This window comes from Aphelocoma coerulescens, chromosome 3, assembly GCF_041296385.1.
Source record: "Aphelocoma coerulescens isolate FSJ_1873_10779 chromosome 3, UR_Acoe_1.0, whole genome shotgun sequence".
NCBI lineage: Eukaryota > Metazoa > Chordata > Aves > Passeriformes > Corvidae > Aphelocoma > Aphelocoma coerulescens.
The window spans coordinates 25711207-25730189 of NC_091016.1; the positions used below are offsets into that span (position 1 = coordinate 25711207).

The following is an 18983-nucleotide window of genomic DNA, read 5'->3' on the forward strand; positions in this document are numbered from 1 at the left end:
TGTCAAATTTTGCTCTAATATTAGTTTCTTGTTTATTGAATAAAGGTAGGTAGTATATTTGAATACTTTAAAAAAAAAAAATCTCTACTACTTCGGTTTTCTTGGCTTTATCTAGTAAAGACAAAAAAGAAAAGTTTCAGGTTCAGTTTTTCCAAAAAAAATGTATAGGCATTTGCATGGCACAGCTTTTATATAAGTGTGGTATTATATAACAGATGGAAGTTTAATGGAGTAAAACATAGTTTGTAACAGGTTCATTGTTTCATATGCTCTGGATCACTAAATTGGCAGGTAGAGATGAAAGGTGCATTAAAATGGACGTCCTGAAAATTATAGAATTCTCTCAAAGGAATAGTCTTTAATTTTGAATTATACAGCTAATTTTAATGAATTGGAAGCCATAATGCATAACCTTTCTTTCATGCAGGAAGGAACTGTGAGCTGTGCAAGGATTTCCATTACAGACAAGCAGGTGCAGATCTTTCAGCCATTGATGTTTGCAAACCCTGCGACTGCTATGCAACAGGCACCAAAAATAAGAGCCTCCTGTGTGATAATGTGAGTAGCCTCAACAGAGAAAAAAGAGAAAACATTTCAATCAGCTGGGTAGACAGCCATAAGATTTTACAAAGTGTATTCAGGTGGTAACTAGTCTATAAAAAAATGCTTAAGTTCAGCCTTTTCAAAATGATAATTGACTTACATCAGACATTTGAAAGCTGAGAAAACAGAGAGGAATTTGAGATGTACTGCTGAAGAGTTACTCATCTAGATCAGCAACAGACATAAAAGATGCTGTATGAATAGTAGTTTTGGGATGCTACCTCTGCACCCAGTAATGTTAAAACATCTAGGTTTTGAGTGTTTTTGAAGGTCTTGGTATTGTCTTGAAGTTACTAATAGGTTTTGAAAATTCAGGCAATAAGCTGAGCCTGAAATTGAACTAAAATTAAGCTACTTTTCCCTATAATAAGACAAGGATTGATCTCCCTTTTAATTTATAAAGTCCATTAAAAATAAAAGAAACCCACAAAGTGATGCTGAAAAGAGAACACCATCAGCTATGCTTTTTAAACCAATGGACCTCATTGACATGCAAGCTGTCTAGTCCAATAACTAATCTATCTGTAACTTTTAAAACATGCATGTTGGAAAAAAAGCAGAAAAAAAGTGATTAAAATCTGGAACATATACATTGTGGTTTGTGTTCTATTTACATATGTTCTGTCCATTGCCAAAATCTAAATTTTGTTACGAATAGGGAGGAAATAATTGCTTTGAAATTTATTTTAAAGGTAGAAATTATTCTACAGGTAAATGTGATAGAACTTCTTCGGCTTGTTGCCACTTTTCCTGTCTCTTCTTTTTTCAAGACTTCTATCAGTAAAGCCATCTCTAGATTTTTTTGTCATATGTCTCTTGTCCCTGCATTTTATTTAACAGGATCTTGTGGATCCTGTTGTATTTTCCTCAGTTCTACAGTGGTACAGATACATGCCCAGTTTGACTCAGTGCACCTCACAGGATTCATGCATTGGTACATATTCTCTGTGACATGCAAATCTATCACAATATGTTTTTTAAAAAACATATTACAAAGAGAAAGTATTTTATAATTTTCAGTCTTCTGAGGTAACACACTGCTAGTAACACAGAAGTGGAAAAAGAAGCTTGCAAAACACAGGTATCAATGTTAGGACTATTTTTCAAGACATAGGAGGAATGAAAGCAAATGTTAATTTATGTATGCAGGGTTTGTGGTGAAACGTTAACCTAAATCAGCTTTAACTGTGATTAATAATCAGAGGAACAGTAGTTTACAGAAATCAGTGCTTTATACTTAAATATACAAGAATGTTGATAATGCTTGACTATGAAAGTATGGACGGGGAGATAAAATGGGAAAAATGGGGGAGACTGTATTGCTCAATAAAGCATCAATTGGTGCAGTAGAAGCAGAGCAGGGAGAAATGATTGAGAGGCATTAAAGAATAGATTAATAAGGCTGGGGACTAAAGGCTGAAATGAATTGCATGAAATAGGAAGGCATCATTGGAGGAAGTGTTTCCAAATTTGACCTGTGGAAGATGGAATCATAAGGAATAAGGACCCTACTCATGAAAATTAATTGTCACATCACATTGATAATTTTCAAGGAAATTTGCCAAAAATGGGGCAGAATACACTTTTACTGCATAACTCATCACTTTCTTCGGATCATCAACCTTTTTTTCTTTTTGCAAAGTGCCACTTTAGTCACTAAGTTCCAAGAGGTACAGAGTTCCAAAATTAATCCCTTGAATCACAAAACAATCTGTTGAATCACACAGAGCATTTACTCATCAAATGGAGTATTATTCATGCTGATAGTTTGCAAGATGTGTAGAAAGGCTGACTGTAACACAGTTGCTCTCATCTCAGTTTTTGGACTGAAAACTTTATGCCTCTTCTGCACTCTACCCTTGGTGAGAAATGCATGTAGGTATGGAGCATTTCTCCCTTGCAGCATTTCTCAGTTCTCATACATCTGAACATCACGTCCACCTACAGATCACTGTGTAACTTCAGTTGTATTTTAAAGTTCAAACTAACACAGTAAAACTTCAAAACTGTGACTTTATGGCTTACAGGAACAAGTGGGATTTTAGGAGAGTGGTGTAGCAGTGCCTCCATGAGCAATTCATTAGGTGTTTTTGCAGAGTGAGGTTTTCCTTTGAGACTGGTGAGTAAAAGAGAGAATTGCTACAGCCTGATAAAATTTGTCCACTTTGCTGGTTATTGATGTTTAATCATTCTAGAAAAGATGGTTGCATCCTCTTGGTGATCATTTGTCATGAAATATTCCAAACAATCAGGAGGTCCAGATGAACTATTCGAGGTGCTTGAGTTTTATGAGAGTGAAAGAATTGGCTGCCTTCTTCCTTTCTCCCTAACCATTCACACATGAGAAAGTTCTACCAGAATACTGCTGATGTGCTCATTCTTGCTCTAGTTGGAGATTAATTTCTTCTGGCCCTCATACTAAAGTCCTTTACTCATTTTCCTGTGCTGCTTTTTACCCAGACTGCTCTACAAATGCTTACATATTCTATCAGGCACGGCAGTTGGTAGTCCTGTCATGATTCTCTTATAGTAAGCCATATATAATGCTGGGGAAAAAGAGCACTCTTTTCTTGGGCATTTGTTTTTAGGCAAACCTGAAGGTGCTGCTATTGCCTTTACCTAGTTTTTGGAAGTAACATCCTGGTCTCAGTGAATTTAGCCATCTTTCTTTACTCAGCTTTTGCTGATTTTTAAAAATTTACTCTTAACATCCAAATAAATATGTATCATGTACTTGTTGTTGTGAGGAAGCTGTATTTTACTGCAGAGGATATTGTTCGGAGTTGCAAAGACTTAATTGCCTTCTGTCAAGGTGGCAGCTGTATTGTCTCATCTTGCAAGAAAACTCTTTCTAAGGCAAGAAAATGAACAAAATGTTAGTTACTGTTTTCTCTGAAGAGTCACATGAAAGCAGATTCCAGTGCTGCCAAGTAACCATCTGAACAGACTTCAGATTTCACCTTTCTGCACACTCCCTAAATACTGGTTTTTAAAAATTATATATATATACACACAAAACAAAAATAGTATCTCTATTTCTATTTTCACTTCTGAGTTAATTCTTTTATCTAAAATTGGAATGAGCATTCCCATTTTCATTTTTCCATCTACACAGTTTTCAACCCGTTTGTTGTGATTGACAATAAATAAATAAATGCAATGTGTGTTGCAAGGGGAAGAACATAGGTTAAAGCAGTTAATTAAGGGGATTTCAGTCAACAGATATACCAAAGAGAATAAGGAATGTAAAGGGTGCAAATGTGTCAATGAAAAATATCGTGCATAGTGGAGTCCATAAAAAATCAAGTTATCAAACACTGTGTGTATTCTGAATCCTGGATTTCCCTTAATGGAAGGCCTTTAACCTTATTGCTAAAATGAGGGAAAATGAGTTTTTTATGTTCTGTAATCCTATGGCTTTGTTTCTGATGGATTTTGTAAAGTGGAAATGCTGGTTTTCTGTGAGAGTTTATTTGTGAGATTTGGTCCATCCCACCCCTTGGAGTGTTGTGGGCAGAGGGTAAATGCCTCATTTTACGTTTTGAGCAAAAGTAGTAGAAAGCTACTGACTTTTGAAAGTCATCGTACGTGATGACAAGAAGAGATATCAGGGGAGTGCAAAGGAACTTCATTATTGCTGCTTATTCAATTTTCAGTTCCCAAAGCTGATATCCCGAGAATACTCTCAGGTATTTGGTGTCAGACCATTAACCTATGTGTGTGAGCCAGCACACTGTACCATTCTCATTTCCTAAACTGAAGAAAAGGAAAAGAAAATAAAAGTCCTCAACCTCCTTGCTCCCCCTTCCTGAGACTGCAGACAACTGGATGCTGGGGTCCTTGCCAAATTTGTATCAAATAAGAAGATAGTGAGAAGTATATGATTAGCATTTATATCAAAAAGGCAGAACATTGAGACCAGTATCAGTCAATTACAAAACTGGTGATGGCAGGGTGAACAGAAAGAATTTCATGCCAGACCTAAATATACCCCTGAGTCTTGCAATGCCCTAAAACTTGCATTGGGTCAAGGGAAGGTGCTTCTGAGCTGCTAGAGAGTAAATAATTGAAATCAGTAATGACTTGGCCAATTATAAAAGGTTATTTCTGTCAGCTGTTTCGGGCTTTAAACCCAGAAGTTAACTTTGGAAAAAGAAACTTCAAATGCCAGCTTTATTTGTTTTATTTCATAAGATCAAGCCTCATATCACATTTATTGTCCAGAACTGGAGAGACTTTCTGATTACATTTTTTGACAGTATGTTGCTTCTATTACAGACACCAAAGAATAGCAATTTGAAATTACAGGCATATCCAAGGAGAAGAAGTTGATTTTAACGTTCAGAAAGGCTTAGGCAAATGATTTTTTCAGCAAATTGCGTTTTATACTGTGAGAATACATATGGCCAACAAGAGTTTAAGTAGTCAGATGTTATATTTTGGATACTATGGTATGTACATGTTGAGTATCTACTAGGTGAGTGCTGTGGCTAAACAGTTTGCTGTACTCCAAGCAACGATGAAGACAAGACTTTGGAATGTGTCACCCCTTGTCCTGGGTGATTAAATCTCTTGTTAAGTCCTCATATCAGTTTAGTAACTGGACATTGAAAGAGTTTCTGAAGAGGCTTCACCTTGAATTTGTCATTCTAGATGTGATGTGTTAGTTTAAACTGTCCCCCAATTAATGAGTGGTATCACTAGAGTCTAAAGCAGCTGAACTGCTCAGTAGATCTAAAATTCAGAAGTCTTAAGGAGTTGGATTCATGATTAAGGGCAGTGAGGCTGTAGGTGTGGTTTGTGCAGGAGAAGGTTGCTGGCATACCTTTTGTAAGTGTTTACATTCAAAGATATAGGAATAATGTGTATTTCATATGTAAATTATAAATGACAGAAGGGATACACGTGAACTGAGCATCAGTGAATTTCTGTATCAAATAACAATTGTAATTATTAGGTCCCAAGACACACCACCCCTTGGTAGTAATGCTTGGCCAGGTTCATTTTCAGAGTGAACAGTACAGACAGATATTTTCCATCAGTGATTTAGTACTAGGATGGTCATGTTAATACACAGGCTGTTTCTGTCTGCTGACTGTTTGGGTCAGAACCAGGCCTCTCAGGCATAAGTAACAGGAGCACAGATTGCTTTCTGCTCTTCTATAACCAGTACCAGTTATAGAAAATTGAAGTACTTTTCCTTAAATGGCAGATAACATTTGAATTGGGGAAAGGGGGAAGTTTCAATTGTATCTCCAGTGCACAACTGGTAAAATTCTGGTTAACAAAATCTTTAAATACTCATTGCTACCAGTATTTTCAATGATACCATAGTTTCCAGAATAAGCTAGAATTACAGAAGTAGTAACAGTAATAACAAAAATAGCCTATTTCCTTCATAATTCACTTGGATTTTTATGTAGTTATTGAAATGGTTTTTTCTCCCCATTTTTTTTAGGTTTCCACATTATAACCTGTGGTACACCTTTTTCTGCGGTGTTATAAATGTTTATCAGCCTGTGCAACATCTTTGAAACAGTATTCACTGCCAAGCATTTCACAGGTTATTTTGATGCTTCTCTGTACAGAGAAATTAAAGATACTATTTTTCTATATTTCTCATTTTAAGTCAAATTTTCCCCAGATTAAGCCCAAATATTCTGCAAATAGTTTTGGTGGCTGGTTCCTGGATAAAATTTTATTCTTTTAGTTGGTCAGACATTTCTCTGTCGTTTGAAGAGTCATATTTGTTCTTCAAGCATAATTTTTTTTTTTACCCTGTTAACATTAAGTTTGGGGACATACATTTTCTGCAAGTGCATGTGATGAAAATTACTGTTTCTTGTAATAGCTTGACACAAAATTATGCTGAAGATACTGGTATTCTTCGCTTCTTTTAGCACTTAGTAATCTACATTTTTCCCTTGTTGCATCTGGAAATACCTACCCTTTGCTCACAATTAGCCATGGGTTTCCACATATTCAGGATCAGAACAGCTATGCTGAGACTCATCTAGCACATTATCCTCTCTGATAGTTACCAGAAGCATGATCCTGCTGTGATGTGCTTTTCTAGATTTCAGTTATTTACTTGAGCTAAAATCAGGATTTTCATCTGAGTAGCCACGTTTGGTGTCCACATATGGAATTAATCTAACTAAATCTTTAAAACAATTAATTCCTTTAAGTTTACTTAGAATTTCCTAGGTGTTCTATCTTACAACTTGGGAAAAAAAGAATATTAATTCTATAAGACATTTATGATTATATAGCCATGCATTCCCTTCATTTCAGTCCTTTATTTCCAAACTGTAAAGTCTTTATTGTCTTTTCATTTGTATCATTGCTTATTCTACTCACTCTGTGACCTCTTATTTTAGAGAGGGTAACCAGATAACAAATTATGTAAGTTGATAAAAACCAGATTTTTATGACAGAATGAGACTTCCTGTGTAATTTTCACTTATTTTCTTGATAATCCCAGTATTCCTATTGTATTTTAATGGCCTCAGAGCTTCCAAATGATTTGTAGGGGAAATGGAGCAGCTTTAACAGCTTCTTTCTTGAGTGGTAGCAGCTAATTTTGGACTTACCACTGTCTACCTATAGTCAGTGTTGATTTTCCCCAGGCATTAAGTTTGTACTTCTTGATGTAGAAATTAATTTGACTTTTTGATCATCCATTTGGTTCAGTGTATGTGATATATTATGATGTTGCTGACTTAAAGAAATGCAGTAGTATCATGTAGCATGATTTTCCTTTGGGGAAAAAAGTACCAATCTTTTCCAATATATCATTTTAATTTATAATAGAATGTAGAATAATAATACAAAACAGCCTACTAGAATGTAGACCTCAGAAACTTCCATGCAGCCTTTTAAGGAGATTGGTGTAATTTAATTCCTTTTTTTATGGTGCCGATTTAAGTAATTATTTCAATGATTTTATATTTTGGTTCATCTAGAACTTTAGTCTCAGGTGTAGTCACTTTTCAACAGATGAGATTTTGCTAAAATATTTTTCTTCTGATGTTTTTGGTTTTAAATCAGTCTTAAAAACCTTTCCTGAAAGAGAAAGGTAGCACCCTTTTCAAAGTGAAGAGCCGTGGAAGACTTTCTTTGTGATCTCTGTTGTGGTTCTCTTTCCTGAGTGCTACACATAATCATAAGAGCTTTAGTTGGTCATCTGCTCTCCTCAAAGCAGAATTGTTGTCAGTGCTATATCCAGTCAGTCATGATTTTGTCTGGATAAATCTTGATATCTCTGGGAATAGAGATTCCGCATCCCCTCTGGATAGCTTGTTACTGATGCTGCACTTGTCTTTTAGTGAAAAGTTCCAATATCCACTCTGAATCTGCTGATCATACCACTTAATTTTTAATTGCCCCCACTGGTTCTCTGGTGGTCTTCCTTTGTTTCTGATATTTAATTTTTTTTCCTTCATGCTTTAGGCATGTTGCTTGTTAAATGCTCATTTTTGTGTTGCCTTACTCTAGTTTTAAAATTTGGTGGTGGTTATCCTCTCTTATTTAGCTTCCTATTTTGACCTTATTTTCACTTATTGAAGATAACATTTTTCCTGTAATGTTTTCCTTCCTGTGGTAGCTTTTGGAGTAACTTCAAAGTATTTTTGGGTGTGAGTTGAGTGCTATTGTGTAACCTTTGTATGCTGTGATCGCTAACACAAAAAATGTTTCTTTTACAGTTATGCATTAAACTGGGTATTTTTCTTCATTTAGGATTAAACTCAGAGTTGCTTTTCACATGTGAGTTCTCTGATGAATGGCTATGATGCATGACTGGGTCTCTTATAATACACTAAATATCTAGATCAAATCCAGTCTAAAAGGGAATTGACTTGAAAATCCTTGTTGCTGTGTTTTCTGCTGTTGTGATCTTTTTAACACTTCTCGTACTTGCTGTTGTCCTGCCTTTTTAATATCTACATCTTCCTGAAAAATAAGGCTGATGCATCAGTAATAGATCTCTATCAAGAAGTCATATTAAAGAGATTTTATGGACTACAGAATCCTTTTATGAGGAAGGGGGTTAGGAGTACATGCTTCTCTAACTTTTATTCTGTATTTTCTGCACTGAGAATTTACTATTAGAAGTTGAAATACTCTATTTTGTATTAATAAAGCTTTGAGCTTCATTGTAGATTTGAGGGTGTGATAATATTTACTTTAAGTGGAACTTCCAAGTAGCTTTGTCTCTACTGTTGTTTCAGCTTTGCTTGACTCATGGATTAAAGATTAAAAAGGCAACTGTTAAGAGAAATTTTTGTTTCAGTAACTAACTAAAAGCAAAGTACCTTGAACTACATCTGTTGATGACATAGATGAATACTGATTTTGAATTACTTTTTCATATTTGTAAATATTTGCACTAAAAAATACAGTGACCCAAAGAAAATTCCTTGTAACACAGTTTCTCTGTTTGTTTCCATCTCTGCGTTTCCCAGAACACTTTAGTTATAAAAGTTATTTTTTGTTCCTTGATTGTGAATCCTAAACCTTTTGGTAATTCCCATCTCTGTGTTGCTTTGACCCCCTGGTATTATTTTTATGTTGTGCATTAACCGGCGTCTTTGTTTCTTCATCCCTGTGCTGTTGCTCTTTCCCTGTGGTTTGTTTCCCCACCACAATGGAAAGTGATGAATGTAGAGATTGGGGTTTTGCCATGGCTTTCAGAGGTCTGAAACTGAGGTAGCTTTTCAGGAGCCCTTAGATCTTGCACATGTGAGACTCATACTCTCAGATCATGGTCCAGGCATAACAGAGGATGTGTCAGCTCCTTCTGAATAGTAATGCTAAACATGTAAGGAGAAAATGAGCACCTTTACATACCCCCACTGAAGTGGAATGTTTGGGATCCCAGCTGAACCAAGAAAAGAGGGAGAGATTTTCAGTTGCTGAGCTGTTGGATCACATCCTTCAGTACAGGGAGAGGAAATGAACCTTGGATGAGTAATCAGAAAGGAAAACCTTCAATTTTGCTTCATTAACTAACATTTTCACTAAAACAAATAAGCATATGGGCAGAACAAAAAATGCAAAACTTGACCTTTGAAGATGACAGTTCTTTATGGTAACTGTGATTCAAAAAATATTTGTTTTAATGGTAGTTACCATGTATACAATGCTGTTTGGTAAATATTCTTTGCAGGTTCTCTGTCCAGATGGTAAATACGGCTGCATTGTTTACTCGCTTCTTTTTCCCTTCTGTTTTGAAAGAACAGGACTTTTAAACTCTATTTAAAAGTCGAATAGTTACGCTCATTCAACATTTCTCTTTTTTCCCCTCTCTCAACAAATTAAAAAAATGCTCACAGGCTTATTTTTCTTTTCTGTTCCATTTAAAATTTTCTCCTCCCCACCTCATACTCCCATTCTTGTAGCTAATGAATGTATCATCTAAAAATAGATATGTTCATCATTCTATAATATTTTGTATCTTTCTAGATTGGAGGCCAGTGTAATTGTAAGAGACATGTGTCTGGCAGACAATGCAATCAGTGCCAGGAAGGATTCTACAATCTGCAACAGTCAAACCCTGATGGCTGCAATCCCTGTAACTGTAATACCTCTGGGACAGTCAATGGAGATATTACCTGTCACCAAAATTCAGGACAGTGCAAGTGCAAAGCAAATGTTATTGGTATGTGTAATGTGAGAGTTCGGAGCCATTTTTCTTGTTTTCTCTGGAAATAAAACACACTTGGTTTCTAAATGAAAGGTATAGAAAGCTTCTTTGCTGAAGGCAGATTGCAAAAATGAGTGAAATTAACTGTTGGAAAATTATTAATTTAATAATTCTATCGAACTACAGCTTGAAGCTTAGTTTAATCAACCCTTTAGAAGTTCCTTTATGGCATAGCTACGTTAGCTTACATAGCTCCATACTAATAAGTCACAGAAATAATGTAATTTGCTTACTGCGTAGATGTTTCTTTTAGGAAATTAACACTTTTTCAACGTGTTTTATACTTAATGAGTTCTAAGCAAATTGTTTCCATGCTAGTTTTCTTAATAGACCAAAATAAATGGATTTTTTTCTCAAAATATTCTGTGCTACAGGGTCCTTTGTGATAAATCTATCAATTTTTTTCTATTATATTTCTTTGAACTGTTCCTATGAAATGCAAAATAAGTCAACATAATTCCACAGATCATGTACATAGCTAGGGTTAGTTATCAAGGGCCACATAATTTTAATTTTGTAATTCAATGCCAAGCTGATTATAATAAACTGCTACCTTCTGTGTTATTTATCATTTTTTTTACAAGACGTGCTTTTTTGTTTGTTACTCCCACAGGTATTTTTCAGAAATTAGATTTGATTATAGCAATTTATTACTTCCAGCATATTTGAGGGGAGCCACAGCCACATAAGGACAAAATTTATCAAGTGCCCAAAATACACAGTATATATAATACACTTTGAAATGTTGATGTATGGGAATATTATGCAAGGAGAATTTCCTGATAAAGTGAGCCTTGCATGGTAACTGTACTTGTCTCAGACTATACATATGTCTCAAAAAGAAAAATTCCTTTTCTGCTTTGTTATTAACAGAATTAGTAATCTATTTTTTCTTCACCCTAACCAGGTTCTGGGTTGCATTAATAATATTCAAATACATGTTAATATATTTGATATTATATATACCCTCACTTGTGAACATTGACTCATTTGTAATGTTGTAAGTCTTTGTTGCTTTTGGAAATTAGAAGGAGGAAGAAAATGCAGAATAACAACAAATAAAGAAAATAGCTGTAAACAGATTGAGGCCTGAACAGTTTCAGTCCTTTTTCCTGTGGAATGCTGTATTTTTCATACAATAAAAAAGGTGCTAAGAGTAGAAAAATAACCTCTGTGCATCTTAAACCCTTTCTCTACCTTCAAGAAAAAGGACTTCAGAGCATTCTTAATTATATATTCTTTGCCCACATTTTACATTTGAACCTGGGAAAACATTTCTTAACTCGCTGGCAATTTGGCAGACAAGAAGTGCACAGTCTGGTTCTCACATACTTGGTTGTCTACATTTAAATTTTATCCCCCCCATGAAAACAATAAGAATTGTTTTTATTTTCACTGGAATAGTTATTAAAAAAAAGTGTAGATCTGTGCTTTCTGTACTTATCTGTAGCTATGATGGGGGTCTGTAGTTATGCCAAGTGTATGTTAGCAGAGTAAAGACCTAATTCTTTCCAGACTAGATTCTCCTCTTTATTTTCCAAACCAATTGTAAATAAGCTTCTGTATATTGAAACATGTGCAGCAAACTTTGCCAGAGAGCTTTCCTCTTTGGATTTCTAAATTGGTTTCTAGAGCAGTCTGTCTATTGCCATTTTATCTATTTAAACAAACACGATAACAGAAAAATGCAACTATGGACTGCAGTGTTATGAAACATGAACTGTTAGAGTTAACACAACTGTTAAATCTTACTAATGATTCTATCACCAGTAAAATACATTAGCACCAATAATTTTATTAAAGTAGGTCATTCATCTAGAATAAAAAGGTAGAAGAATGTGAATTAAATGCCAAGCGTGCTAACTCCCCTGTACTTGTTAACATTGAATGTGATGCCCTGTAGGCCTTCCTCAGTATCGTTAGGAATAGATTACCTGTCAGGAATATGTATGGCATATTCAAATAAGCACTGCGCATATTTTTAAAACTGATATGATATGAATCCATGTAGACCAATTTTAATAGTTCAAAATGAGTCATAATTCTTGTTAACAATACAGTTATTTTTAAAATTTGCAGCAATAGTGGTCCTTTTTTATTTTCCTTATTGAAATTAAATGATATGCCTTAGGTGAGTCATTCATCACTGTTAAAGGAACTCGCCTTCTGTCGGAGTTTTTGAGTTTTTATCCATATATATATAATGCATTCCCTACCATTTTTAGTTTTATTTTTCTACATTACTAGATGTATTTTTGTATGGCTTTGTATTTTTTTAAATGATGACAACATTTTGCTGGAAGATTGTATTTATATTTTCCTGTATGAAACAATTAAGTCATGGCTTCATAGTGAAGGATTTTCCTACTGCAAGGGAAAAATACATAACTGAATTTGCATTTTTCGTATAATAATCTAGTTTGCTTTCTTGTAATGTACATTTTATAAACTAACCTATAAATGCCATCCCTTGGGGCAGGGATAAAGCAAGTGTTGACTTTGAAAACACGGCTAATAAAACTACAGGATGAAGCATGAAGAAAACAGTTTCTATTTTAATGTACTGCAGAGTTAACTAAATCATTTAGATAAAAATATTTCATTTTGGATTATGGAAAATATTTTCTGCTTTCAGTAAGGGCTAACAATAAAGACTAACATAAATGCAATCAGTAGTAAAACTGAACTATGGTGTTAAGCAAATAATTTGTTATAATTAGTCTAACTTGTGCTGTCCTACTGTATATTTAATGTTTTAATAGAAGATATTAATCTATTATCAGAACAGATTGTGAGCGCAGTGCAATTCTCTGTGTATTGCATTTCTACAATATAGGGTGAAGAGTTCACGTAGGCATTGATTGTGCAACAGGTGCTGTTCTGGGGGACAAAGAGATTAATTCTTCTTTGTCTTAGAAATGTTACGAAGAATCTCTTGCAGAAGTATCTTAAATTGTATTGAGAGGCCAGCAGAACGACATTGCTTCTGAAACAAATTGGAAAAGTAAACAGATTTTTGGGATGCCACAGTTACTCAATTGATTTGTGCAGCCTTGTCACTCCTGTTAATTATGTTGGTGAAGAATATTAGTCGTCCCATTTTTTTATTTCAAGTGTAGTAAACTTACCCTTTTTAAAAATGAAATTAATAGCTTTTAAGGTTTGGGGTTTTTTTTATTAATTCCTTTTCTCTTTCCAGGTCTTAGGTGTGATAGTTGCAATTTTGGATTTAAAGCTCTCAGATATTCTAATGAAGATGGATGTGAGCCTTGTTGGTGCAACAGCCACGGCTCAGTGAGCCAATTCTGCAACCCTCTCTCCGGGCAGTGCAATTGTAAAGAGCAAGTGAAAGGGCTTCTCTGTGACACCTGCATGGACAACTTTTATGGGCTGGATGTAACTGGTTGTAAGGCTTGTGAATGTGATGCTGCAGGGTCGATTTCGGGAACCGTGTGTGACGCGAGGACGGGGCAATGTGCATGCAAACCAAATATCGGGGGAAGGCGCTGCGACGAGTGCCTGGATGGGTACTACAGAGACCAGAAAAGTCACTCCTTTCTTTGTCTGCCATGTAACTGCGAGAAGGCAGGGACAGTAAATGGCTCTCTGCTTTGTGACAAATCGACAGGACAGTGTCCTTGCAAAGCTGGTGTCACTGGCCTTCGGTGCAGTCAGTGCGTGCTGCATGCGTACAACCTCAGCATGAGCAGCGTCCGCGGCTGCCAGCCCTGTGACTGTGACGCTCTGGGCACGTTGGCAGGAACAGTTTGTGACCATGTTTCTGGGCAGTGTGTCTGTCTGCCTCAGCGCCAGGGGAGAAGGTGTGACGAGTGTAAACCAGGTAAGGAAATTGGAAGACAATCGATTTGATGTAGTAAGTTTTAATTTGTTTGTTATCATTTCCTACAGTTTTTAATGTGTGTTTAAACAGCTTCATGTCTGACATGTCTCTGACATATGTTATTATTTTTTTTGTTTCTTCCTAACTGTGTAAGTGAGAAGGAAGCATTATTATCCTAATCACCATCAAATATTTATTCTATTTCCAGATGCTGTATAATTTGTATTATTACTGCAGTTTCAACATGTCCAAAATAAGGTTAGGCTACTTCTAGATATTGAGAAAATATACAAGTAATCATGTTCTACTCCCTGAATAAGAGATAAATTGGCATAATTTAATGAACAGCAGCTATCCTCATAATGAGAAATGTGGATTTGGAAGGTAGAGTGCATGCTCTTCAGGAAGGGCACTTCATGCATAAAGCTGAACATGGCAGGAGGCACAGAAATGGTTGCTTAAACTTTGATGAGGCTGGCAAGCATGCCACTTAGAAAGCATTCACCTGCCTTGCTGTGTTGGGGTTTTGCTGGCTTGCACAAGGACTGCTTTACAGTTCGGCCCTACAAGTAGGTGATACTTGCAGTTGCTACATACTTGCTCAAGATTTTGTGCCATATTTTTAAACAGAGTTTAAAAGTTCATTGTAAATGGGGAGCTCTGTAGTTATATTTCAATGTTTTTGTTTTAAAAAGTAGGTGGGTAAAGTGAAACTATAGGTAATATTAACCTACCCTTCATCACAATATTAAGCAGATAGATTTTGGTCAAGTTAAATACATATGCAATTTATTCAAGTAGCAGGTCACATTAAAAGGTACATTATAGCTCCATTGGTTTTAATATGCCATTCAGTAATTTGAACAGAGGTTAAAAAAGCTGCTTAACCTCCATTAAGTATTTTTAAAAATGCTTTCATTTAAATTATTTTAGGTACATATACTAATAAATAAGGCAGCATTCTGTTTTTCTTAGTTCCTCCTCCAGTGCTATTTGACCTGCTAACCCTCTGTAGCAGCCACTTAATCAGAGATCGGCAGAGGAGTGATGTCAAGGCTCCCCGAGTCAGTGACCGCCCTTGTCCTTGGAAAAGAAAGGCCAGGGTTTATGCAGAACTAAATGGTTTAAAAAGGTTTAATTGATAGTGTGAACAGGCTGGTTTGTAGAAAAGCTTACATGGCGCTCAGAGGAATAGTCCCACAACAGTTCCTGTTAAAAAGAGAAATAATTTTAAAAAGTATTTGTGTAAGTATTATTTTTAAATTTTCCAACTGACAGCTAAAAGCATGTATGTGCTGAGCACTGAGCTCTGTGCTGCAGGTGAAAGTGTAAATTCTTATCTTTGTAAAAGCCTGTATGGCTCTTAGGAGAGCACAGTGAGCTGTGCTATTTCCACTGTTTTAGTGAGAGCTTATTTCGATGTTTAATATTTCTAACTTTTATATAAATATTCTTTGTTAGTGTGTTCTAGAAGAGACTTTTCTCCAAAACATGGAAGAGTATAAAAAATCTTCGATATAGAAAAACAGATTTTAATTGGTTTCAAGTGCTGTAAACACGTCCTATGGCTTTGTCCTGGGACAAAGATAAGAAAACGTACCCCAAATGTATAAGAAAATGTACTCCAAATGTATATGTAGCCAACACAGCCTAATTAAATCACACAAAAATGAGTTAATACTGGCAGCCCTGAAAACATACTGACGATTTCTGAGTCTGTTGGGACATTTCAAGTCTATGACACAAGTTAAGTGGCACTTAAAATAACACCCCAGTGTAGCATATCTTTTATGTGCTTTGATAAAATCCAAGAAGTTTCCAAAAGTTACCAAAATCTTAATGCAGGAAGAGTTGTCAATTGAGAAAAGATAAAACTGGTTGTAGCTTTTGGAAATTGTTTTATAAGGAGTATATCTCTTTTTGGAGTATTCAGCCATGTGTTTTATCTATTAGGCTGTATCCATGACCTCTTGTTGATTTACCAAAATATGAATATTGATCTAATATCGGTATCCAACTGAGACGGACAAAAACTCTCTAACAGTTAAGAGTTAGAAAGTGTATGTTTTATTTGGTGCCAGGCTCTGCATGGGATAGCTCCCTAAGATGCAGGGCCCCAATCCAAGCAAACACAAAGCTTTTTATTTACAAAAATTATGAGTATCCAAAATACAAATGCATATTCATAACATTAACACCTCCCATTCTCCACTTTGTATGGAAATGAGCTTAAATGTCATTAAGCATGCGTAGAGTGTGTCCTGAATTGAGTTGGTGGTCTTGAATTGGGTCAGTGGTCTTAAAAAGATGAAGTAACTCATCTTCCTCATTTGGACCTTTTTGCCTCTCTGAACTTTAACAATCCTAATTACTTTAGTGACCTCTAAGCTTCCTCTTGTGTGACTTTTGAACAGGTTCCCACCAAGGGAGGAAATTGGCAATTGTCCTTGTTCCCTACACCAACTGATCAATGTTTCTGTTCCTCATTCTAAGCACAGCTAAGCAAACATACAAATGACAGATCATCAGTTACTTGGTAATCAGTTACTAACATCTTAAAACCCATTTCAGGTCCAGCTCTCTTAACTATTTTAATTAACTCTAGCTGGGCCCAAATTCCTTCCTATTCTAACTAATTTCAACACAGCTAGCCTCTAACTAAAATCTTTATGTTTCTTCTAAATCTGTGTTTCATTGTTTTCCAGTTTGTTCTCATACAAGTAATATTTTGGTAGATTGGTGTACATTTTATCTTTTGTTTAAACTAATGGTGTATGCAAAGAGAGGAACACTTGATTCTAACATGAAGCAAAGTGAAAGAGCAGTTTTACCTTGTACAGAAACCTGCTTTTGAGATGTTGTAGTTTGCAGTGGTTGAAACACAGGTTCTCTTCAGCTCCCAAATCGTTGTGAATGTTTTGTCCCTGCCTCGTTCTGAAACTGTGCTACTGACTGGGATTTGTGCCTCACAAATGCTATTCAGCACAGGTCTTGGGTCTTGTTAGGAGACCAGCAAAGCTGTAAAAAAGGCATTTTTTTAAGTTCTTTACTCCATAAACACAGGTTTGCATAGAATGCTACATAGTATGGCAAAGATGTAAAGTAGCATGTAGGATGTGTGTCTGGGCACCAATACTGAGGGTTTGTGTGCATACTACCTCTGTTGGCCAGAAAAATATGAATTATCTTGTGACAACATTGCTGGTGTGGTTAACTGTGCATTTTGAAACCCAGCCTGTGGTTAAGAAATGAGCTGCTGTAGATGGTAAAGCTTGTAAAAGTGCTAAGGAATTGGTCATGTGTTCCTTCTCTATACAGAGGGAGAAATGCTAAGAGGATGATTAAAAAAAAGCTGAATACTTTGCTATGACTTTCATTCTTCCTTTTGAAGAGTATGTTTGATTGACAAATGTGATCAGTTATGGCTGAATTGAAAAAAAATCTGAAAAAGAATAAGCATAATACTAGTTAATATACATAGATATCACAGAGATTTGCAGTGGCTGTCTTAAAATTGGAAATTGGCTCTATTATACAACAGTGGATCCTTCATAAAGCAACTTTTATGAGCCCTTCTAACCTTGCTGTAAATTAAGCTTGCATTAAGTTGTTACTCTTTCCTAGGTGGAGTCAAATTCTAGATGGTGGGAGTAAATAATAACAATAATAATAATAATAATAATAATGATTATGACAAACAGTATGAATTTGTAACCTGATGTATCCTCTTTTTTGCTCTACATTTAATCATATTAATTCACTTACAGATTAGTTGGGGGAAGAAATTTTTTGTCTTTTCCTATCCCTCACTTTTAAAAAATATTTGCCTTTACCTGCTACTTCAGGGGAAAAAAAGTAATTGTGGTAGTGTCCAGAAACTTTTAAAGCATTTCTAAAAGATTATAATAAAAAATATCCTACCAAATCCTTCACTGTTCTACAGTGGTTTAGGAAGTATGGCTGTAGGAGAGCCAGGATGTTTAACACTAAGGTATGGATTATAACTAGTAATTTCACTGCTACAATAAAAGCAGTATATGCTGTAGTAATTGATCCTGCTCAGGGAAAATGAATTTATTTTCTAGAGATGTGCTTATTTGCCCATTATATCATCGACTTCACTTAGATGTTATTTTATACAAAAGAATCATAGAATCATAGTTCCATGCAAAATTTCGGACAGACAAGGATCTGGTTTAGCCTGAGTGCTTATCATTTACCACAACTATAAAATGGGTCCTGAAGAAGTGCTTTGACCTTATGCAGGAGTCCAAGGCTTAAACTTGTTTCCAACCTTCCTGTTAGGTTCTGCGAGTGGAGTCGTTCATTGTGCTCAGGAGTGACATTGCTGGGAAATGGTCTCCTCTATTTATGCACAGGATGGGCACTGTGCAGCGCAGAGAAGTGCAGCAGGAGATAATACATGCTGCCTCACTAATAACTTCAGGCTATTTGCTCTCTGTGGTGCCTCAGCTCGGGGCCTCTCTGGAATAAAGTGCCAACAGCGTGGTTTTTTATGATGCGAATGTATGTTAACTGGAGACTGATATCACTTCACTGTCCACTTGAGATTTATCTCACTGAGGACCAGAGGCTAAACTTGAACAAAGATTTGAGCAGTAAAATTCTAATGTTTTCAATTTGTTTAGTTCCTCTGCTATTTGGATATGAGCTCACAGTGCAACACTGCTGCAAAGACAGAGAATACCACCCTAGGGGTGTATATATAGAGCTATCTCTTGTAAGAAAAATAATAAGGCCTCGGGCAATATGACATGTTACAATATAATTTTGGGCTCCTTATTATAAAGCAGGACATCGGGAAGTTATTGG

The 18983-nt window shown here is 35.7% G+C and overlaps 1 protein-coding gene across 1 annotated transcript in view; it reads left to right on the forward strand.

The window, feature by feature from the left end:
• Window positions 1–18983, forward strand: part of USH2A (usherin) — a 388199-nt gene that overhangs the window by 49402 nt on the left and 319814 nt on the right. The window contains exons 10-12 of the mRNA XM_069009544.1: window positions 428–558; window positions 10069–10264; window positions 13509–14150. Of these exons, the coding sequence (XP_068865645.1) occupies window positions 428–558; window positions 10069–10264; window positions 13509–14150 (969 nt within the window). The remainder of the gene's footprint in view (window positions 1–427; window positions 559–10068; window positions 10265–13508; window positions 14151–18983) is intronic.